Genomic DNA, 24,763 nt, shown 5'->3' with positions numbered 1-24,763 from the left:
CTCCATAGTTCTTTCTCTGGATGTGGGTAGCATTTTCCATCATGACTCCTTTGGAGTTGTCTTGGATCCTTGCATTGCTTATGCACAACATCCTTGCCATCCTTGCCATCCTTATGGCACAACAGTATTCCATCACAATAATATACCACAACTTGTTCAGCCATTCCCCAATGGATGGGCATCCCTTCAATGTCCAAGTCTTTGCCACCACAAAAAGAGCTGCTATAATTATTTTTGTACATGCAGGTCTTTTCCCTTTTTTATAATCTCTTTAGGATATAGACCTATTAGTGGTATTGCTTGATCAAAAGGTATGCACAGTTTTATAGCCCTTTGGGCACAGTTCCAACTTGTTCCACAGAATGGCTGAATCAGTTCACAGCTCCACCAACAATGCATTAGTGTTCCAATTTTCCCACACCTTCTCTAACATTTATCATTTTCCTGATTTGTCATGTTACGTAATCTGATAGGTGTGATGTGGTACCTCAGAGTTGTTTCAATTTGCGTTTCTCTAATCAATAGTGATTTAGAGCATTTTTTCATACGACTATAAGTAATTTCTTCATCCAAAAACTTCATATCCTTTGACCATTTATCAATTGGGGAAGGACTTGTGTTCTTATAAATTTGACTCAGTTCTCTATATATTTTAGAAATCAGGTCTTTATCAGCATTGTCTCTACTTTCCAACCTCCCCCTCACATCCCCTGGTAATTTGAATTCTGAACCTACTGCTCAATTGGAACTATTCTATCCAAGTCACAAATGATTCTTTTATTGCTATATCCAATGGTCTAGGTTTCTAGGTTTCTTCAGCATTTTACACTGTTGACCATTCCCTCCTTCTAAACACTCTCCTGTCCAGATTTTCATGAAACTTTCTGGATCCTTCTCCTACCAATCTGGCTAATACTTCTCAGACTCCTTTGCTGAATGATCATCCATGTCCTTCTGCATATAAATGGGTAAAACTCAGATTTTGGTTAGCACTGTCTTCTTTTTGTTCTGAACTCTCTCTCTCTCTCTCTCTCTCTCTCTCTCTCTCTCTCTCTCTCTCTTCTCTCTCTCTTTCAATACCTTCCACAGTACACCTCTATGTATACTTATACTTATCTAAGTATACTAGATACTTATACTGTCTAAGTATACTTATTTAGCTCTCATTTCAAGAGCTCATCTCTCGAATGAGTTCTAGTCCCATAATTGTAACCAATTGCTGGATATTTCCATAGGCCTATCAATCTAACCATTCACCAAACTGGTGTGGTGGGTGGAGGTGGGGGTGGGGGTTGATTCAGAAAGACCCAGGTTTGAATCCTGCCTTGGACACTTATTAGTTGTATGATCCTAGACAAATGACTCAAGTTCCTTGGCCCTCTGTTTCCTCATGTCTGAAAGGAGGGGCTTGGTCTAGATGATCTCTAAAATCCCTTCTAGCTTTAAATCTGTGATTCTATGATCTTTATGCCTAACCTCACCCCCTTCCCTCTTAACTTTCCTTTTATATGCTGATAGATCCACCATTTTTCCAGTGACCTAAGTTCCCAACAGAGCAGTCATTCTTTACTGTCCCCTCACTCTCCCCACCTGTCCTATATCCACTCAGCTGCCAAGACATGTCAATTCTATCGTTACAACATTTTTCCTTTGCGTCACTTTCTCCTCACTCATACCATAACAACTCTAGGTTAGCCCCTCTCATTTGGACAACTCTACCAGCCTACTCATTGATCTCTACTAATAGACCTGGGGAATAGGTACTGGGGAAAGAGCACTAGCTCTGGAGAAGGAGGACCTGGGCTCAAATGCCAGCTCTGGTACTTACTATTTGTGTGACCTTCAGCAAATCACTGAAACTTCCTGCATTTCAGTTTCCTTATCTATAAAACAAGATTCCTTTCAAGTAGGGCTTGGTCCATTTTTCTGCTTGTATTCCTAGACCTAGCACAGTGCCTGGCACATATTCTTAATTGACTCTGAAATCACTTTCAGCTTTACATATATGAACTATGGAAGAATAGGTAGAAAGGGAGAGAGAGCACATTCCAAACACTAGGATCAGTATTAGAAAAGGCAGATACAGGTAAGCACTGGGCACATTTGAGGACAAAGAGTAGTATGAAATAAGGCTGGAAAGGTATGGGTGTTTATGCCAGATTGTGGAGGGCCTTGAATACTAAGCAAAGGAGTTTGAGCATACTCAAGAGGTAGTAGGGAGCCAATGAAGAGCTTTTGAGAAGTGGCATAACCCAATCTATGTATAACTAAGACTTTTCTGGAAGAGGTATGAAGAATGGATGCATTCAGGGAAGAGAACTGTAAACAACTCTGTGGAGGCTATTACTGTCCAAGTGAGTAGTAATGAAAGATGGTCCAAGGTAGTGGCAGTGGGAATACAGAGAAGATGATGGATGGATGGATGGATGGATGGATGGATGGATGGATGGATGGATGGAGGGAGGGAGAGAGGGAGGGAGGGAGGGAGGAAGGGAGGGATGGAGGGATGAGGAAGAGGCAGAACTGACAGGACTTGCCAACTGATTGCATTTGAGAGGGAGATAGAAGAGGCAAAATTAACACAATATTCTTAAACTCCCAATTCTACTCCCAGACTTCATCCTCATCCCTATGCACCCACTATCACACAGGTAGATAATCTCCCTTTCTGTTTTGCTGACCTCTAGGTCATCTAATATTAATTCCTTCATTTTTCTATCTCATTAAATTCCTCAAAATTGCAACTTCTCTCCATCCATCTTCTTTTTCTTCTTCCATTCCTCAACGTAAGATATCTCTAGCTCCTTTGTTGTTGTTGTTGTTCAGTCATTTTTCATTCATTTCCTACTCTCCGTGACCCTTTTAAGAGTTTTCTTGACAAAGATATTGGAGTGGTTTGTCGTGTCCTTCTTCACCTCGATTTACAGATGAGGAAACTAAGGCAAACAGTGATCAAGTGACTTGCCCAGGGTCACATAGCTGGTAAGTGTCTGAGACCAGACTTGAATGCAGGTCTTCCTGACTCTGGGCCTGGCTCTCTACCCATTGAGCCACCTAGCTGCCTCCCCGCCTCCTTGCCAATGCTAACTGAGTCCCCCCATCCCAAAACAATGATCTCAAAAAGTGGACAGCATTCCACAGTGGAAAATGCACTGGCTCTGGAGCTAGAGAATCTGAGTTCAAATTTTACTTTTGACATTTACTACTTATATTACGTCGGACAAGTCACTTACCCTCCCTGCACTCTAGTTTCCTCAGCTGTAGAATGAGTGATCCTGGCATCATAGGACCAGAGTTGGAAAGGACCTCAAAGTCCAACCCCTTCATTTTAGGGATGAGGAAACTGAGGTATAGGAAGGTTAAGGGACTTGATTAGGGTCACACAGGTAGAAAACTTTGGAAGAGAGATTGCATCCCAGGCTCAAGATAGGGGGAAGGAGTTGGATTACATGACCTAGGAGGGCCCTCCTAGCTTTGGATCTGTAAACCTATGGCTTCAGGTCTCCCTCAAGAACCACATTCCATTAGTTTAGGAGTTCTTAGTCTGGGGTCTGTGAACCTGATTTTATAAAATGTTTTGATAACTATATTTCATATAACTGGTTTACTTTAGAAGCTTACGTATTTTATTTTATGCATTTAAAAGCAACATTCTGAGAAGAGTTCATTATTTTGCCAAAAGAAACCATAAAAAGGTTAAGGACCCCTGAATTAGTTACTCCCTCTTTTTCCTGCATCTTCAATCCCTGTCTCCACCAGCTTCATAATCCTACTACTATCAATAAAACTAGACACTTATATTGCCCTTTTAAAGTCTGCAAAGCACTTTACATATATTATCTAAATGTGCTCAAGTCTCTGCTATCCTAAAATAAACTTCTTTTAATGCTGCTTACCCTTTGAACCACCACACCCTCTCACCCCCCTCTTATTGCCAATCTGCTTACTTACTCTTTTCCTGATGTCCTGCCTGTACCAACAATCTCAACTACCAAACCCAAGCTCAATCATGTCAAAAGCAGAATAAGAATCCCCATCTCCTGATTCTCTGATTAGTGTTTTTTCCCCCAGTTACACAGGCTGCCTTAACCCAAACTCCTCTCTCCAAGACCAAGGCTGACCTCACTGACTAAATGGTCCTTTTTCAATCCTTTATTCTTTTTGATCTTTCAGCAGCACTTGATGCTATTGGCCACCCCTCCCTTGAAACTCTCAATTGCCTTGGCTTTCATTATACTTTTATTGCGCTATCCTCATCTGATTCTTTCTCCATCCAAGGAAATAAAGATATCCCAAGTATGTACTATGGACCAGGCAATCTACTAGGAATTGAGGGGGAGGGGAGACCCCTTTATAAAATAAATAAATTAAAATTAAATTAAATAAATAAAATTCTCCTGCCCTCAAGGAACTTACATTTTCCTGGAGATCAATATGCAAGTAAATACAAAATAATTTCCTATTTCTGAATGGATTTCCTCTCCACTGTTTTCTCTCCTCTTTGAGCATCCCCAGAAGCTTTGCCCTCTTGTCTTCTCAATATATACTTTTACCTATAATGACCTCACCTACTCTTAGAGCTTCTGTTATGTAGGATCATATGGTTGAGGTAGATATATGGCACAGTGGGTGGAACATCAGACCTGGAGCCAGGGAGATCCTGTTCAAATTCTACCTCAGAAGCTAACTGAGTTACCCTGGGTGTGTCATTTAGCCTATGTTTTCCTCGGTTTCCTCAACTGTAAAATGGACATAATAATAACACCTATCTCCCAGGGCTGTTGTGAGAATTAAGTGAAATAATATTTGTCAAGCACTTAGCACAGTGCCTGGCATATAGTGTGGGCTGTAACAGGAGGGAGAGAAAGATTAGGGTTTTTTTTTTTATGGACTAGTTAGGTATTAGGCAGATATGTTCACTGCTGTTAGTCATTTTTCATTTTAATTTCATTTTGTGTCTGAGTTCATGACTCCATTTGGCAAAGATATTGGAATGGCTTGCAATTTCCTTCTCTGGCTCATTTTAAAAATGAGGAAACTGAGGCAAACAGAGTTAAGTGCCCAAAGTCACACAGCTAGTCAGTATCTGAGGCTAAATTTGAACTCAGGTCTTCCTGACTCCAGGTCCAGTGCTCTATCAACTGTACCATCTAGTTGCACATGAGATGTTAGGGTGTAATGAGCCCAGAAGGGTAGGCTGCAGCCTACCTTGGTCTCTGAGCTCCCCTGAACCTGCTTCCTGGGTCCTGGGGCCCACTGGAAACTTGAGACCTGCATTCTGATGAACCCTCAAGTGACTGGGGGAAGGGGTAGAGAAGTAGAAGTTCTGGCAAGCTGGGGAATCCCATGATAGCATAAGAGGAAGATCCCATAATCAAGGAGGTGGGGAAGAGGCTGGGAAGGGACTCCAGTGGCATCCATGGCAACAAGGAAGAGGGGATTTCAATCAGAAGGAGCTAGGCAAGTATTATATGCTCAGTCACATGGATTTTCATAGGCAGGATGCTCATAACTTGGAACTGACTTCATTACTAACTAATTTTTCACTTGTATGTTTTAAGTTTCTCATCTCCCCAACTGGACTGTAAGATCCTTTATCCAGCATTTAGCAGGTAGTCTGCTACTATTTCTTCACTGGCTTGTGAGCCAAAAATCTACTCAGCTTGCCCTGGGGGGTGAGGGGAGTTCCCTCGAGGGAGAGCTTCCCCCTCCTCCCACAGACAAAAGAATGAAAATGTGAGATCCTAAAGAAATGAACATAGAAGCTCAGGTCCTTCTCATATGCCTGGGTTGTTGGAAATGAGCTGAATAAGGATGAATAAGGAAGCAAACACAAGGAAGTTCAGCTGACACTAGAAAACTCCAGCATGGGTTTTTTTTTTTACAAAGTAAACAAATTTATTTAAATATAGTTATCAAAATTTTAATGTTTTTTAACTCCAAGTTCACTATAAGCAAATTCATAACTGGAGATAAGGGCTATGGAAATTAGTAATTTAATCATGTAAGTGAAGGATGGCATCAGAGTTTGGTGGCAAGAATAAATGCTTAGTGTTTCCTTCCTTCCTTCCTTCCTTCCTTCCTTCCTTCCTTCCTTCCTTCCTTCCTTCCTTCATTCTTTCCTTCCTAGATCTAGAACTGGAAGGGACTTCAGAGATTATCCTATACCTACCCCTTCATTTTGTAGATAAAGAAGCTGAGACCCAAGAAAATGAAGATATCTGCCCAAGGTCATACAGCTAGCAAACATTAGAGGTGAGATATGGAGTCTTCTGACTCTGGGATCAAGATCTCTTGCCACCACACTCTCATGCTATCCCCTACCTCCATGGTTAAATTCCTAATTTCTCTAGCCCTTATCTCCAGCCCTGAAATGGCTATAGGGACCCTGAGCAAATCACTTAACCCTGTTTGCTTCAGTTTTGTCAACTGTAAAATGAGCTGGAGAAGGAAATGGCAAACCACTTCAGCGTCTTTGCCAAGAAAACCCCAAATGGGACCATGAAGAGCTGGGCACAACTGAAAATGATTGAACAACGATAAACTGAACACCTTTAACAAACTACTCCATCAACAAAACACAAACCAATCTTTCTCTCCCTGCTGCCCCACCCAAATAGCCTTTGCTCAGCCCTCCATCCTCCTTATTTCCTCTTATGGCACCAGCATTCTCACACCCAATCTGGAAACCTTGGGCTTCTCTCCCCAACCCCCTCACCTCCCAGCCCAGTCAAGCTTAATATCATTTAAATTCATCTTTTTCCCATTCCCACTCCATTCTATTTTACATAGGAGAGAATTTCACCTGAATCCCTTTTCTTCTATTGTCTTCCAAAGCTTTTTTAGGTATTTAACCTTGTTAAAAACACATGGCTTAAAAGATCCAAAGTTAGAATATGTATTCAATAAAGGCTTGTTGATTGGTTAATTGAAGGACTTTTACTTTTGTATTTGTATGTCCAAAGCCGAGCATAGTGCCTGGTACATGCTTATTAAATGTTTGTTGATCTATTGACTGTGGCCCTGAGCACCTGCCTTCATCTCTCTCAGACTCAGATTCCTCATTTGTAAAATGGGAACAATCATATCTCCTGGAGTTTAGTGGAGTTGGAGGAAATGATGAATGGGAAAGCTCTGAGGTATTGTGTAAGTGCTAGGTTTTTACTACTGCTACCTTTATTAATAAAGCCCTTCTCCTCTTGTGTCTCACTGTGAGGTGGAGGTGACCTTTGGTGACCGAGTTAATGGAGCTCAACTTTGGCAATTCCTAGGAAGCTGGAAAAGCTGGGACATCAGCCCCATAATGAGTACATCTGATACTCAAGTTCCAGCCCAACCAAGTTGAGGAGGCTCATCACAAAGTTGGCTGCAGGAGGACAACTTTTTTGGCCACAGTCACTCATGACTACCCTTTAATGGACCAGAAAGGGGTTGTGGTCTGTTGTGGTCAAGGAAAGTCCCAGGCCAATGAAATCACAGCTCAGTTAAATACTAAAGCATGAAGAGATATTGTTATTAACAGCATATGTTCTATCTGTCCCACAGGAAAGCAAATTCCCATAAGTTTTTACTAAATTTTTAACGGAATTGAATGAGGTGCTCAAAGATGCTTGAATGAAGAGTGCTGGCCCTCTCACTAAGGGTCATAATTTTAGCTCAACCCTTAGAAGTCACCTAGTCCAACCCCTTTATTTTTACCTCCCTGAAGCCCACAAATGACTTGACCAAGGTCACAGAGCTAGTGACAGATTCAGGATTTGAATCTGGGTCCTCTGACTTCAAATCCGGGATGTTCTCCACTAAGGCACCTAATGTCTTAGTTCTTTCCTCACAACAACTGAACTGCAAGGTTGGTATGGCAATCATTGTTACAATCCTTCTGTTACAGATGAAGAAACTGAGGCTCAGAGAACTAAAGAAACCTGCCCAGTGTCAGAGCTGGCAATTTGAACTCAGTTCATCTGACTCTAAGTTTAATGCCCTGCCACTGAACCAGAGGTTCCCAAGTCCAGCTCCCCATTATCCATCAAAGCTTACCTTACCTCTGCCCCTTAATCCTTTCTACTTGGCCTTCACTGTGAATACTTGGCTCCACTATTAGACTTTTTTTTGTACATTCATTTATTTTAAATTTTGAGTTCCACATTCTCTCCCTTGTTCCAACCCCACCCCCACCCATTGAGAACACAAGCAATATGATACCCATCATAGATATGAAATCATGTAAAGCATGTTTTCATATTAGACATTGTTTTGACCATTAGACTTTGGGCTCCTTTTGATCAGGGACTTTCTTTGTATCCCCAGCACCTGGCACAGTGCCTACTACATAATATATGCTTAATAATAATAATACGTTTTGATTTTGAACTTGAATTTCCTCCCCACTAAGAAACTAAGCTAAGGGACCTTAAAGACCAGTTTTTAGGTGGTGGAGCCAGCATGCTCCAGTGGAGAGAGCACTGATTCTAGACTTGGAGGAGCTGGATTCAAATCCAGCCTCTGCCACTTATTACTTATCTCACCTTGGGTAAGTCCTCTAACCTTTCTCGTCCTCAGTTTCCTCAGTGGTAAAAATGAGAGCGTCAGGCTAGATAACCAAAGGTCCCTCCCATCTCTAGTATAAGAAGAGGACACTGGACTTGGAGACAAAGAACATATAGCTTCACATCTGACCTAAGACATTTATAAGTTATGTGGTCCTAGGCAAGTCCTTTAACTTCTCTGGGCCTCAGTTTCCTCAGTGGTAAAAATGAGAGCGTCAGGCTAGACAACTAAAGGTCCCTTCCACCTCTAGTACAAGAACAGGACACTGGATCTGGAGGCAAGAATACCTGGGTTCACATGCTATGTTGCCCTGGACAAGTGTCCTAACCTTTCTGGGCCTCAGTTTCCTCAGCTGCAAAATGAGGCATGTGGAATCTATGATCCTTCCAGATCTAAATCTGTGATCCCCTGGTCTAAGAAGAAGAAAGAGAAAATCCAGATGTGTCATGATGTAAATTCCCCCAGCTTTTTACTTCCTCATGCCTCTCTATGAGAGAGAACTGGAGCTTGTCTTCCTCCCTCTCATCCTCCTTCTGACCCAACACTCTGCTCACAGTGCCAAGGGCTAATTCCCAAAAAGAATGCTAATCCTTGGGAGAAGCAGAAAGCCTGATCTGTTTGGAGCACATGTGCTCTCTCTCACAGGACAACAAATTCCCAAGCTATCAATAGCTGGGTTTTGTCACTTTCTTAACCCAAACCCAAACCCTGGAACAGAAATAAAGGGAGGCTAGACTTACAATACCAGCAGAGTGCCACAAACCACTAGTAAAGTCCAGGTTTCCACGGACAGACTGGTAAGGAAACCCATGCCTCTGATTAGTGACCCAGGCTCAGAGGCTTCTGCCGCTGCTGCTGCTGCTGCTGGGGAAGGAGGACAGACATGATCTAGAAATACTTTTCTATGGGTGTGTCGGGTTTTTGCTGCTGATCACATGATGTTTCCTGCATCTGTTTGTTGATTTCTCACGACCTTTGCCTCTAAAAGGAAAGGCAAGACAATTTTCCTGTCTCAACCTAGAGCTGGTAGATTTACAATGGAAGTGACTTCAGAGATCAGTTTCATGTTATTGATGAGCAGCAAGCCTAGGTTAGGTGACTTGTGTCCAAAGTTACAGAACTAGAAAGTAGCAAAGGTAGGATTTGGGCCCCTGGTCCTCTAGCTCCAAATCCAGGACTCTTTCCACCACATCCTAAAACATTTGTTTTCTCTTGGAAGCTTTAGATTACATCCAGTAACCCAAGAATTTCCCTTTCCTTGCCTTGCTTTTCAGAAGAGGTAGACCCAGCTCCCCTAAACCCTCTCTACCCTCTACACTGTCCCTAGAATGTCCATCTGCTCCTGAAATTACCACCCAGGCTGCAAAGGGCCTCAAGTACCTCACGGCCAGTCAGTGGGGTTTTCAAATGCAGCCCACAGAGCTGGAACAGTGAATACCTTGGAAAACACGAGGTAGTGACCGCTGCTAGCAAAATGGGGTCTCTGCATCTTAAGGTTAGTTAATCAGGAGCCAAAGGGGGAGAAGAAAGGTTGAGTGTATGTATATTCACTTTTTCTTTTTGAAGAAGTGCAAAACTTTTAAGCAGAGATGCCACTTTTTTTTTTCTGTTGAGGCAACGGGTCACACAGCTAGTGAGTGTTATGCGTCTGAGGCCACATCTGATCTCATGTCCTCCTGACTCCAGGGCCAGTGCTATCCACTGCGCCACCTAGCTGCCCCAAGATGCCACTTTTTAAAGTGAAGACTTAGTAATATTTGCAGTGACAGTCATCAATACATCTGGTAGACTGGCTATGATACAAGGAAGGGTTTTGTTTTGTTTTGTTTTGTTTCCATGCAAAACATCTATTAGGTTGCAGAAGAAAACACAAACCAAAAAACCTAGAAAAGTAAAGAAAATAAAAACATGTGCTTCAGGCTACATTCGGAGTTCATCAGTTCTTTCTTTGAAAGTAGATACAATTTTTCTTCTTGCATCCTTTGTAATTGTCTTGGATCATTGCTTTGATTAGAGTAGCTAAGTCTTTCATAGTTTATCATCCTTACAATACTGCTGTCACTGTGTACAATGCTGTCCTGGTTCGGTTTGTTTCACTTTGTATCATTCCATATAAGTCTCAACAATAACAACAGCCCGAGCAGCAGCAGCAGCAGCCCAGGTTTTTCTGAAACTATTCTGTTTGTCATTTCTTATAGCACAATAGTATTTTATCACAGTAACGAGCCATAATTTGTTCAGCCACTCCCCAGTTGATGGGCATCCTGTTGGTTCCCAATTCTTTGTCTCTACAAAAAAGAGCTGCTCTAAATATTTTGGTACAAACAGGTCAATTTTAACTTTTCTTTGGTCACTTTAGGATACAGACCTCGCAGTAGTATTGCTGGGTCAAAGGGTATGCACAGTTTTGTAGCCCTTTGGGCATAGTTCCAAATTGTTCTCTAGAATGATTGGCTTAGTTCTCAACTCCACCAACATTGCATCAATGCACCACTTGGTTTTTTTTTTTACACTGTCACTGTTAACCCAGGGTGGCTCAGATCAGAAGTTTCACTTACACAGTAGGTACTTAATGAATGCTTGTTAAATTTTGAGAGATTTTGAGAGATTTGAGAGATGTCCAACCCTTATTCCAGAGGAACTGTGATGAAACATGCTACCCACCTCCATACCTGTAGGTGATGAATTCAGGGTACAGAATGAGACATTTTTTTTTGTATGGCTACTGTAGGAATTAGTTTTTCTTGACCACGTCTATTTATTTAAAAAGAAAAAAGTTTTGTTTTTCTTTTTCAGTGTGGAGGAGAATAAATAAGAGGAAGAGAAAATAGATATTTGTCATCATCTAGCTTTTCTTACAGACTCCATCTGAAGGGGAAACCATCAGCTCCTATTCCAATTTTGAGGAGCTCCGTAGTTGTTTCCTTCCATCATTCAAGAAGTCTGAGTCCTTACTTTGGTATAGAGAGTAGAATGAAGGACTTGGAGTCAGGAAGCAAAGAATCAAATTCCATTTCTGACATTTCTTAACTGTGTGTCTTGGGCCAAGCACTTAACCGCTATTTGCCTCAGTTTCCTCATCTGTAAAATGGGGACAATAACAGCACCAACCTCCCAATTGTTTTAAGGATCAAATGAGATAACATTTGTAAAGTGCTTAGCACTGTGCCTGGTGATAGTAGGTGCTATATAAATGTTAGCTATTATTATTTTTATCATCAACCTCCCTGAGTCCTAGTTTTCTCATCTGTAAAATAAGGATAACAGCACCTGGTTGTTGTAAGGTAAGGCTTTTCAGTTGGTTGGTTTGTTTGCTTGTTTGTTTCCCCTGAAATGAGCAGGATCAGCTGGCAGGATCCTGGGGCAGGATCAGTGAGAAAACTCTCTTTGCCCATCCAAGAAAGAAACTCTGGCAACTTTTAGTCTTGAAGAGTTGCCTGGGGGCACTGATATTTGAATGACCTGTTCAAGGGCACATAGCCAGAATGTGTCCAAAGGAGGATGTGAACTCGGATCTTTCTGATTCAGAGGCTAGTTTTTTCTCCACTACTCATGCTGCCCTTCATTGCTAGGCATAGTGTGCCTTAAATGGAATAATGTATTTCTTTCTTTTTCATGATCTTTTATCATTCCACTTTTCCCCTACCTAATAACCCCTAACTCTGTGCTTCATCTTCAACCTCAGGATGACTTCTAATCCCTCCACCCCTCGGATTTTTCCCGGCCATCTCTCATCTCTGCTCTGGCATATATTCTTCCTCCTTGCTAAATAGTTGACCCCTTGGTAAATAGTTCAGTTTTAGGCTGTCTTCTACATCTGAGTCCCTTGTCCCCTAGATTATTCTCATCATGCATTTCCTTTGCTCCTATTTGTAGGCAGCTTAAAGGGAGCTAGAGGAAACTACAAAACTATGTTGACTACACTATAAATTTATTCTTTATAGTCTCAATTGGTCCCTAACTGAAATAACACAATCCTTATGCACCTCCCCAATTATTTCAGTACCCCAATCACCACAATGGCTTTTCCAAACCTTTAATTTCTCCTGAGACCTCTTATCACCCCCTCCTTTTCATCACCTTCTCAGTCTAGAACCTACTCTATCCTTCTTCAAAGAAAACTGAAGCTATTCATGAGAACTCTGTCTTCTCTCTTTTTTATCTCACATCATTCTGATGTCTTCCTCCTATATCTATCCCTTTACCCCTATCTCACAGGAAGAAGTAGCCTTTTCCTAGCTATTGAAACCCTTGATCTTATTCTATCCCTTCTCCAGATGATTGCTTCCCTCTAATCTCTCTCTGTCTCTCTCTCTGTCTCTCTGTCTCTGTCTCTGTCTCTGTCTCTCTCCTCTTTCTCTCTGTTTCTCTCTGTCTCTCTTTCTCTCTCTCTGTCTCTCTCTTTCTCCCCAATTTCTCTTTCTCTATTGACTCCTTCCCAGCTGCCTAGAACATGCTTATGTTCCCATCCTTAAAAAAAAAATCCTAACTTGATTAAACCAGTCCCACTCCCATCACATATCTCTTCTTTTTATGACTTAACTCCTTGAGAAACCTATTATGGTTGCTTCTACCTCCTTTCCTCTCACTCTCTTCTAAACTCTTTGTAATCGGGCTTCTGACCCCAACATTAAACTGAAAATTTCCTCTCCAAAGTTACCATGGCTCTGTTAATTGCCCAGTCTTTTGGCCTTTTCTAAATCCCACTCCTCTTAGAGAAATACTCCTTGTGCTGTCTTGCACACTGGGCTTGATAGTGTCTCCTCCAGGCTTCCAGCCTGCGGGACTCTGTGCTCATCTGTGTATTGGAACACTTGCACTAGTCACAAAGCTTCATCACTGAGCGCCCCACAGGCAGGTCATTATTGACAGTGATTTGCCTGACAAGGCCCCTAGCAGCAATGATAAAGAGACCCCTGTAGGCAACGCCTTCATCCTTCTTCAGCACCCCATAATCTAGAGGTAGGTTTCTGGTTACATCTGCCAGCAGGGGGATTTTCAAAGGACCCAGGCCACCCTCTTTTCGAGGGGTGTTGATCCAGGCCAAGTGAGTGAACTGGGAATCCATAGATACACCAAGGACTTCTCAGGCTAGCTGATGGAAATCAGACACCCGATCACTGAAGGCAATGATCTCCGTAGGGTATACAAAGGTGAAGTCCAGCCGATAGAAAAATATGACCAGATACTTCCCTTTATAGTCCGACCTCCTTGAAAGCCCCATCGATCACAGCAGTGGCACGGAAGTCAGGGGCCGGTTTTCCAATGTGAGCATTTCCAGAGGACATGGCTGCAGGGAGGGCGGGCCCCAAGCCTATAAAGACAGGCGGCGGGTGCTCCCAGACCTCAACAGCAGCAGTTGGCTTTTATCCGCGGCCTGTACCACCTAAAGCCGAGGCGGGGGGGGGGGGGGGGGGGGGAAGCCAAATCCCACATTTTCTAAGAGGATTTTTGCAGTCTCCTCACACCCATCCTGCTAGACTCCTCTCTCTTAGATTACCTTCTTGCATATATCTTATGTAGACATCATGGTTTGCATGTTGTCTCCCTTATTAAAATGTGAGCCGCTTGAGGGTAGAAGCAGTAATCTTGTCTTTCTTTGTACACTCAGGGCTTAAAACAATCCCTGGCATATAGTAAGCACCTAATAAATGCTGTTTTGGAGCAAAGAAGTAATTTTGGCTATAAATACCCAAATTAACTGTAAAGGACTTTTGAAGGAAGATGTTATCTGCATCCAGAGAAAGAACTGATAAATAGAAGTATGTACAGAATGATTTTACACACACACACACACACACACACACACACACACACACACACACACATACATTTATGTCCAATGGTAGTCATCTCTAGGGCAGGGGGGAGAGGGTACAGAGAGAAGAAAAATAGAAATTTACATTATAACTTTATTATATATTTTAAAAAAATAGCAAGTTGTACATAACAGATTTGCAGCTTCATGTACAATCATCTTTTTTTAATTATACTTCGTTATGGAAATGCTTGTTTTATTCCATAAATTAAAATAAATAAATAAAATTTTAAATACATTCTGTTGACTAATTGATGTGTACAAAGTGCTTTGCAAATGTTAAAGCTTCTATAAATGCCATTTTATAAGACACAGTTTAGCACAGTGAAGAGAGAGCCAGCCTTGAAGCCAGAAGGATCTGGATTGAAGTCCCACCTAGGACACCTACTACCTGTCTAAACCTGAGCAAGTTATTTCACTTCTCAGTGCCCAGGCCAACTTTCTATGACTAATTCGTACAGAAAGTGTCAGCCTTGCATTGGTAGGAGGTAGTTTCCTCAACTAGGGAGTTCCCTATGCCAGTGAAACTTGAGGCCAGCCCCAGTACCTATAAATGTCATTATCTCATTTATGTGCATATTCCTTCCAACATTGGGGATCACAACCCATCCATGACCGTGACCTTTCATCCTGTGTGACTCTTGTCCATGCCCTCCCTGAAGTCCTTAGTGGTGGGGCAGGGTTGGTGGGGCGAGGGAAGAGGGAGAGAACCACAAAATTTGAAAGACAGAATTGCAGCGGTCATCTACTCTAACTCATGTTGCTTTTGAGTTGTTTGTAGTTATGTCTGACTTTGTGATCCCATTTGGGGTTTTCTTGTCAAAGATACTGGAGTGGTTTGCTATTTCCTTCTCTAGCACATTTTATAGATGAAGAAACCTAGTTGCCCTGCCTAACCCATACATGAGAGGAATTCCTCCCGAAACAGACGCATAACAATGGAGTCCATATCAGTGGCCCATAAGGACAGTGACTCAATCAGTAATCCCTTGCTCTTGCTGCATTATTGCACCACCTATTCCAGGAATAACATTTCTCTCATGACATCCTTTACAATGCTTCTCTTAAGCAATTCTTCCCCTTTGTTGATGTGCAGCATCCTGCTGACATTTATTACATACCTCCTATTTCCTCATGGGTGATTTCCCAACTTTAAATCAAGTTTAAACGATTCCCAGAAACTTTCTTTGCTTCTAACGTCTGGGACAAGGCAGGACAAGTCTAATTTGTCAGAACAAGTCTCTTTCCCTGCTTTTCTGGTTATACATGTCCTTGACTGTATATTTTAAGTTACTTCTCTCACACAAGCCGTTGCCAATAATATGCCAGCCTGCTTACACCCACCATTCTTATTTCTAATCCTTCTGGCTCATAGTAGCTATGATTGTTCTGAGATCATGGTGTCCTTTGAGTCATACCCAGAGAACATTCATAGGAAAAATATGGGTGTTAAAGAGAAGGCTTTTTGGAGTAGTAGGTACTTAGGCTCTTCAAAGAAATGAGTAGCAAATGCTTTTCCTTTCCTTCAGTAGAAAGGCAGAGAACTGGGGGACATAATGTTATTTGCATTGTCAGAAATGGTTGGTTTATGGTTATTTTTATTTGGTTTCTTTATTGCTGGGAGCATAGAGTGTGGAAACTGGGTATAGCACAGAAATGACTGTGATGGAGAAACAAAGGTTATCAATATAATTAATTTTTTTAAAAAGTTTCACCAGTCTTTGCTTACAGCGTAACCAAGTCTGACATGAACTGTTTCCATTCTTGTCCTCTGGGTTGACTAGCTCATCAACCCTTCATCAAGCTGAAAGGTTAAAGATTCCCAAAGAGCAGTACACAACACTGCTACTCTCTCTTGGAGTACTGGTTTTAATGTCTCCGATCAATGCCATGATAATAATGATTCCTGAGGACCAATGTTCATGAAGTATGCTCCTTACCTTCTGACAGGAAGGCAATAGACAAAGTATGCAGAATTGAGGCATATACTTTTGGACAAGAATCAAAAAGTAAAATAGAGATTGAAAGAATCTATGAATCACCTCCTAAAAAAGATCCCAAAATGAAAACTGCCAGGAATATTATATCCAGAGTTCCCAGGACACAGAGAAAATATTGCAAGCAGCCAGAAAGAAACAATTCAAGTATGGTGGAGCCACAGTCAGGATAAAACAAGATTTAGAAGCTTCTACATTAAAGGCTCAGAGGTATTGGAATATGATATTCCAGAGGGCAAAAGTGATAGGATTACAACCAAACGAATGGAAATATTAAATGAAAATTTTAAAAAAGTACTCTCTTCCTCTTAATTTGAGTTAGCCCAGACACTGAAAAAAGCAATTTGCAGCAATACCCTCAAAGTCACTAAAGTATGCGTACTGTTTGATGCAATGCTAGAATATGATGACGATGATGATAATGATGACGATGATGATGATGATGATGATGATGTTGATAATGGCAGCTAGATGGTAAGTTAATAACCTTAGAGTCAGGAAAATATTAGTTAAAATCCTCCTCTGAATTTTACTAGCTGTGTGACCCTGGGTAAGTTACTTAACCTCTCTGTGTCTCACTTTCCTCATCTGTAAAATGGAGATAATAACAACACCTACCTCATAGGGTTGTCATGAGAATCAAATGAGTTAATATATGTAAAATGCTTTGTAAGCTTTAAATCACTATATAAATTCCATAATAATTACATAATAATAGTCCACGGCGATTAAAAAAAAGAAGAAAACAACTCATATGCACAAAAATATTTGTGATTTTTTTGTGGTGTCCAAGAGATGGGAAACTCATGGGATATCCTTCAGTTAGGGAATGGCTGAACATTGTATCTAAGTGAACATAACATCATTTGTTGTGCAGTCATTTCAGTCATATCCGACTCTCTGTGACCCCATTTGGGGTTTTCTTGGCAACGATACTAGAGTAATTTGTCATTTCCTTCTCCAGCTCATTTTACAGATGAGGAAACTGAGGCAAATAGGGCTAAGTGACTTGTCCAGCATCACATAGTAAGTGTCTGAAGCCAGATTTGAGCTCACAAAGATGAGTCTTCCTGACCCTAGGCCTGGCACTCTATCCATTGTGCCACCTAGCTGCCCCAGTAATATCACTGTGTGGTAAGAAATAAGAAAAAAGGTTGGTTTCATAGAAACCTAGGAAAGTATGTATGAACTGATGCAAAATAAAGTAACAGAACCTGGAGAACAATTTATATAATAACAATATTGAAGGAAAAAATCTTTGTAAGACTTGAGAATTCTAATTAATGAAATAACCAATGATAACACCAGAGAACTGATGATAGAGCCTGATACCTTTTGGCACAGAGGTAATGGACTTACAATAGAGACATTGAAAATGTGGAGATTTATCAGACATGGCCAATGAGGGAATTTGTTTTCCTTGATGATGCATATATGTTAAAAGTGTTTCTTTTTTCATTTTCTATTTTTTGTTTTTTTAGGGGTGATTAGGGGTGGGTAGGAATGAGAATAGGATTAAGGAAAAAGTAGCCCAAAAGTGAGAGAAATTAAAGGAAAACAAGAAAACAGTCAGTGAAATATTTTTTAAATGCATAGAGGAAAACAAGAGAAAGAATAGAAAAAAATCAGACAAGCAGGACAACTTTGAAAGTTACATTTTGAATTTATTATATATTAATCGAATATATTGAATATATTATATATTTGAATAATTCAATATATTATATATAATATATTAATATGTCATGTATTTATTTTATATAAATATATTATATATTTATTATGTATTATATAATATATATTATATATAAATGCATATTTATGCATTTAAAAGATAAGATATGCATAATAGATATTTGCAGTTTAAAGTACAATCCTCTTTTTTAGGGAGCTAGTTGGCAAACCTGGAGCAAGGAAGACCTGAGTTCAAATTCGGCCTCAAACACTTACTAGCTGTGTGATTCTAGGCAAGTAATTAACCTGTCTGCCTCAGTTTCCTCAACTATAAATGGTAATAATAAGAGCATTTACCTTCTAGGGTTGTTGGGAAGATCAAATGAGATACTATTTGTAAAGAACTTAGCACAATGCCTGGCATGTAGTAGGTACTTAATACATGCTTGTTTCTTTCCCTTCCCTTTTCCCTTACTGTGTATATGCATGTGCCATTTTCTTTGATGTGTAAGTTCTGAACAATTTTTTAAAAAAGAAATTGCAACAACTCAGAAGTAAGAGAATCTGGGTTCACATCCCATCTCTTACTACCTGGATGACTGTGGGCAAGTCGCTTACCCTCCTTGTCCTCTGAATTTCCTTGTCTGCAAAATGAGGATTTTGGATTCTGGAGGCTTCAAAGTCCCCCCAGCTTTAGATCTGTGGTCTTACAGATTGCAAATTGAGGGCTCCTTTCACAAGCACTGTTCTGTCTTGCACTCTCAATTTAGTGATTAAGAGCTCCAAGTGATGTCATAAGCCCTTTGGGTAAGTTTTCCAAAGTATTATTATTCCCATTTCACAGATGAGGAAACTGAGTCTGAAATAGGATAAACGACTTGTTGAAGCTCCCACAACTGGCAAGTGCCCCAGCTGGGATTCAAATCTACATCTCCTGGGTTCCAAGTCTTGTTCTCTATCCAGTGAACCATACATACCTTTGACCCTGCAACAAGATAGTGTTGTTAAGAGGCTCAGATAAAAATAACTTTCCAAAGTCTAAAGTGTTGAAATCATCTTCTACCTGTGTGCAAACGTTCCTACTTATGGTCCTAAGGACATTTTGGGTCAAGTTGGGTGCACTTACCTTCTGGTGGGTAATCAGCCTGAATCTCTAGAGGCAGCTGTTACTTTAAGGATCTGTCCTTTCGCTCTTCAGGCAAGCATTATCACCTGAAGCAAAGTTAGCTGGATATGATGACAGCCACTGAGCAGCTGAGTCAACTTTAGGCAGGTTAATCACCCATTTTGGGGTCTCCTGTTTCAGGAAGCTGGGCATGTTGTAAGGTAATGTGATCACACTAGGGACTTTCCCAGCAGCCAGGATTCACAGAAACAAAGGGGCACCAGGATGTGTTTGCTGGAGGTGGACCCACTCACGGGATCAGACATGAGCTATGAGGGCTGGAAATAAGTTTGCTCCATACCCCTGCACCGGGGAGTGTGTGACTTGATGCTGACCTTCCTTCATAAGCACCTCGTGAATGAAAGAATGCATTTTTAGAATCAGGTCACTTTGATGGCTGATTTCAGAGCTAGAAAGCTCTTGAGAAATCATCTACTGCTCCTCATAGCTATCACTCCATTTCCTAACTTCCTGCTTTTATACTAACTGTTCCCCCTACTGGGAACAACATTGCCCACCTTCAAGTGCCAGAAAGTCTTTTCTGACCATCTTTGTGGCTAGTGTTCTTTCTACTTGCCCCTCCCCCCAAAAAAACCAACAAGGACAGCAACAACATCACCACCTCTGGTATTAATTCTGCATCTGTTTTGTATGTTGGAAAGGCAGCTTGGCATAGTGTATAGAGTTATCCTGAAACCAGAAGACCTGGATCCAGGTACTAGCTCCCTCAGATCCTGGTTGTGTGACCCTGGCCAAATCACCTAAGGTCTCAGTGCTCTAGGCCAGAGGTATCAGCCTGCCCTACAACACTCCAGATCTCTGCTGGAATTAGATTAAAATGTACTTGGGAAATATTTCACAAAATAAGTAAAAATATAATAAAACACAGATAATGTTAATATGTGATTTTCTAAGTCAATATGCCACCCACAGGTATCCTTATGTTAGCTTTAATGGCCCCCATTGCTATTTGAGTTTGCCATCACTGCTCTAGGCACCTCTAATATAAAAACCTGAAGATAACATGCAAACCTGCAACTTCTCTAAAAAAATGAAATCATAGGTTGAATCTTCATATCCTCATCCCTACATTTTGCATATAACAATAACAATAATGATAATAATTAACATTTATGTAGAGCCTACTATGTGTCAGCCACTATGCTACGTGCTTTGCAAGAATGATCTCATTTTGATATTATTTCTCCTATAGAATTAAGCTTCTTAAGGCGAGGCATTGTTTCATTTCTGTCTTTGGAGTCCCAGCACCTAATCAAGAGGCCTGGAACATGATATGCAATTTTTAAAAGTTTGTTGACTAATTCATTGATTGAGCTAGTCCACCCCCTCATTTGACATGAGAAGAAGCTGAGGCATGAGGAGAGGGAAGTAACTGACCAACATCACACAGTCAGTGGCAGAACTGGAACTCAAACCCAGGTCTCTGAGACAAGTGGCAAGTGGCTTAGACACTTGATGACTTTAGATTGGAGTTTCACATTAGGCAGGCACAGGAGAAGGTTTTTGCGGGCCAGCAAGTTTCTTATTTAAAGAAGAAAAAAGTCCCTTCTTATCACCATCATCAGGAAATGTGACTTTCAAAAGAGGGACTTTGGTTATCACAGAATCTGAAAGTCACAGGCAGGAAAAGCAAAGGCAGTCAGACATATTGTCCATACCCCCAGGGACAAGAATGTTCTCTAAGTCTTTTCCTTTGTTCATTGAGCTGCTTTAAGGTTACTTATCACCTCCTCAACATTTTCTCTTCCCTCCTTCCCCTTTGCATCTTTTACACCCTTCTTTTTACAGAAAAGATTTAAAATGGGAGTGGGAGTGGGAGAGGGGAGAGATACAATCCCACTGACCAAACCTACTACCTCCCCTTTCTTTTGGTTTCCTCTTAGATGGACAAACCATGACAATCCAGGCCATCCATCCCTAAGCCTCAGGGTATTGGGAACTCTTCCTCTGAAAGCCCTGGTTGGAGAAGGGAGGAATAAGAGATTTTAATAGAAACTCCTTTTGGCATATAAAACCCTATATTCTGGCAATAGTCTACTTCTTGAGGTTTATGAAATATTATTTTCTGCCAATCAAACTGGACAGTTTTAATTTGTATTTCTCTAATCAATAGTGATTTAAGGCATTTTTTCATATAACTAGATAGCTTTGTTTACTTCATCTAAAAACCACCATTTGACCATTTATTAATTGAGGAATGGCCCTTATTTGTATAAATTTGACTCAGTTCTCTATATATTTGAGGCATGGGGTCTTTATCAGACAAACTTGCTGTAAAACGTTTTTCACAGTTATGATTACTATGTATTTCCCTCCATACTGTTTATCCTAATCTCTCTTTCCTTTCACCCTGTCCATTCTCAAAAGTGCTTTGCTTCTGACTTTTACCTCCCCCAATCTGTCCTCTCTTCCATCAGTTCCCTCCCACTCTTATCCCCTTCCCCTCCCACGTTCCTGTAGGTTAAGATAGATCTCTACACACAACAGAGTACTTATGTTATTCTCTCTTTGAGCCAATTCTGATGAGAGTAAGGTATATGTGCTTCCCCTGCCCCAATTTTCACATCTTCTCCTCCCCTGTAAAGGCTCTTTCATACCTCTTTTATGTCATAATTTATCCCATTCTACCTCTTCCTTTCCCCTTCTCCCAGTGCATTCCTCTTTCTCACTCCTTAATTTTATTTTTTAGATAATCCTCTCATCATGTTCAACTCACTCCTGACCTCTCTGTCTATGTATACTCCTTCTAACTGCCCTGAGAAAGTTTTTAGAAGTTATAAATATCATTTCGCCATGTAGGAATGTAAACAGTTTGACCTTATTGAATCCCTCATAAGTTCTCTTTCCTGTTTACTTTTGTTTTTTATGCTTCTCTTAAGTCTCATATTTGAAAGTCAGATTTTCTATTCAGCTCTGGTCTTTTCATCAGGAATGCTTGAAAGGCTTCTATTTCATTGATTATCCATTTTTCCCCCTGAAGGATTATATTCATTTTTATTGGGTGGGTGATTCTTGGTTGTAATCCTAGCTCTTTTGCCTTTTGGAATATCATATTACAAACCCTTCAATCCTTCAATGTGGTAACTACTAAATCTTGTGTTATCCTGACTATGGTACCACAATATTTGAATTGTTTCTTTCAGGCTGTTTGCAATATTCTCTCCTTGACCTGGGAGCTCTGAAATTAGGTTATAATGTTCCTGAGCATTTTCACTTTGGGATCTCTTTCAGAAGGTGATCAATGGATTCTTTCAATTTCTATTTTACACTCTGGTTCTAGAATATTATGGCAGTTTTCCTTGATAATTTCTTGAAAGATGATGTCTAGGCTCTTTTTTGATCATGGTTTTCAGGTAGTCTAATAATTCTTAAAATATATTTCCTCCATCTATTTTCCAGGTCAGTTTTTTTTTTCTCAATGAGATACTTCACATTTTCTTTCATTTTTTCATTCTTTTGATTTTGTTTGTTTCTTGATGTTTTGAAGTCATTAGCTTCTATTTGTCCAATTCTAAGTTTTAAGGAATTATTTTCTTCAGTGGGCTTTTGTAACTTCTTTTCCATTTGGCCAATTCTACTTTTTAAGGAGTTCTTTTCTTCAGTAAATTTTTATACCCCTTTTTCCATTTGATCATTCTCTTCCTTGGATTTTTGTGTCTCTTTTACCATTTGGCCTATTATGGTTTTTAAGGTGTTATTTTCTTCAGTATCTCTTGTGCCTCCTTTAACAAGTTGTTGAGTTTTTTTCCATGATTTTATGGCATCAGTCTCATTTCTCTTCCCATTTTTTGCTTTACTCCTCTTACTTGATTTTTAAAACCCTTTTTGGATACTTCCATGGCCGGAAACTAATTCATATTTTGCTTTGAGGCTTTGGATGGAGCAGTCTGACTTTGCTGTCTTCTTCTGAGTTTGTATTTTGATCTTTCCTATCACTATAGAAAACTTTCTATAGTCAGGATCTTTTCCTACTGTTTGCTCACTTCCCCAGTCTATTTCTAGACTTTCAACTCAGCTAAAATAGGGCTCTGCTTCCAGAGTGGAGGGAGCGCTGTCCCAACATTCAGGTTTTTTTATGCAGCTCTTTTCAGAGATAATTCTGGGGACCTGTAGGTTTTCAGTTCTTCTGAGGTGGTATGATCTAGGGAGATGTGTATTTACTCCTCTCCTGGTCTGTGCTCTGGTCTGTGAGCAATGAAAAGCACTCTTTTCCACACTGGAACTGTGACCAGGGTCCCAGCTGACCTATGGCCACAAACTCTGGTGTGCCTCCTCACCTTGGGACTGTGACCCAGATCCACATGTTGTCAATGAAACAGAGCCTTGCCTTTGGTGCTAGCAAAGGGACCCCTGAAATTTCATTCTGACTAGCTGTCTGACCCTCTTACCATCCAGGGTGAGAGGCCTGGAAGACATCACTGCTGCCACTGATTCGGTCATCCCTAAGATGTACTGCTAGTTTGATGAGGCACAGCCTGCAGCCTGCACTCAACAGACCTTTCCTGCCAACTTTCGAAGTTGTCTTGAGCTGGAATATTCCATCTTTTGGTTCATTCTGCTGAATTTGTTTTGAGGCATTATTTAAAGGGGTTTGGAAGAGAGCTCAGGTGAGTACCTGCCTTTTCTCTGCCATATTGGCTCTGCACCTCTTAAAATCACTTCTAAGCTCAACTTATTTGCTACCTGCTACATGAGGACTCTTTTTTTCAAACTTCCAGGTGCTATCTGACTCCCTCCCCCCATCACTCTGTGTTTACTTTGCATATATTTTGCATGTAATTATATGTATACACATTGCTTCTCTCATAGAGTACATGCTCTTTGAGGGCAGGGATGGTTTCATTTTTGTCTTTGTGTGAGAACTTTGTGAAGCTTTGCTTCACTTAAATCCAATTAACATGCAAGTTAATATATTAAGCTAGTGAAGTCAATGGTCCTCTTTGAGGATAAAGGATGAATAACAACATAATAGGGACTTAATAAATTGGAATGTATTGATAGGTGCTAGAGCAGACTTTTCAGTGATAAAAGTTTTGCTTTTTGTTTGTTTTTGCTTTTTGGTGATGAAAGCTTTGCTTCTTTCAGGACATTCTAAAGTACTCTAAAGTATTCTAAAGTATACCACAAAGATGATCAGGGCTGGACACTGTATGGAGATCACTGTGAAGGAGCTCCTGATGTGGGGCAATTTCTTTCCAGTGTAAATATGCCTTCCCAATTGCCTCAGGCTCATTAATCAACAAAAAGAATTTATGAAACAGGCCTGGAGGTAGGCACCACTTGGGACAGAAAGGCAAAAATCAAACAAAAAAAAAATCCAGACTTCAAGGAGTATGTCTATCTATAACATGATTTTATTGTTCTGTCATGTCTGACTCTCTATGACCCCATTTGAGGTTTTCTTGGGAAAGATACTGGAGTGATTTGCCATTTCCTTCCCTAGCTCCTTTTACAGATGAGGAAACTGAGGCAAATAGGGTTGTGACTTGCCCCAGGGTAACACAATTTGTAAGTGTCTGAGGCTGGATTTGAACTCAAGAA

The 24,763-nt window shown here is 40.6% G+C and overlaps 1 protein-coding gene and 1 pseudogene across 4 annotated transcripts in view; both read right to left on the bottom strand.

Annotated features, from left to right (window-relative positions):
• The window catches only part of LOC110201906 (cytochrome P450 3A24), a 56,859-nt gene extending 47,417 nt beyond the window's left edge, over positions 1-9,442 (bottom strand). For 3 of the 4 annotated variants that reach the window (XM_020977773.2, XM_020977774.2, XM_020977777.2), the window contains exon 1: positions 9,288-9,442. In XM_020977773.2, the coding sequence (XP_020833432.1) occupies positions 9,288-9,358 (71 nt within the window). In that variant the 5' untranslated portion in view covers positions 9,359-9,442. The remainder of the gene's footprint in view (positions 1-9,287) is intronic. The other variant, XM_020977776.2, reaches the window with a different exon arrangement.
• A 3,801-nt stretch (positions 9,443-13,243) lies between these two features.
• On the bottom strand, positions 13,244-13,838 carry LOC110201904 (peroxiredoxin-2 pseudogene; annotated as a pseudogene).
• Positions 13,839-24,763: the final 10,925 nt, after the last annotated feature.

The sequence above is a fragment of the Phascolarctos cinereus genome, unplaced genomic scaffold, assembly GCF_003287225.1.
Source record: "Phascolarctos cinereus isolate Bilbo 61053 unplaced genomic scaffold, phaCin_HiC Scaffold_4;HRSCAF=312, whole genome shotgun sequence".
In the NCBI taxonomy this organism is placed as follows: domain Eukaryota; kingdom Metazoa; phylum Chordata; class Mammalia; order Diprotodontia; family Phascolarctidae; genus Phascolarctos; species Phascolarctos cinereus.
This window is presented reverse-complemented; position numbering and strand designations above follow the sequence as displayed.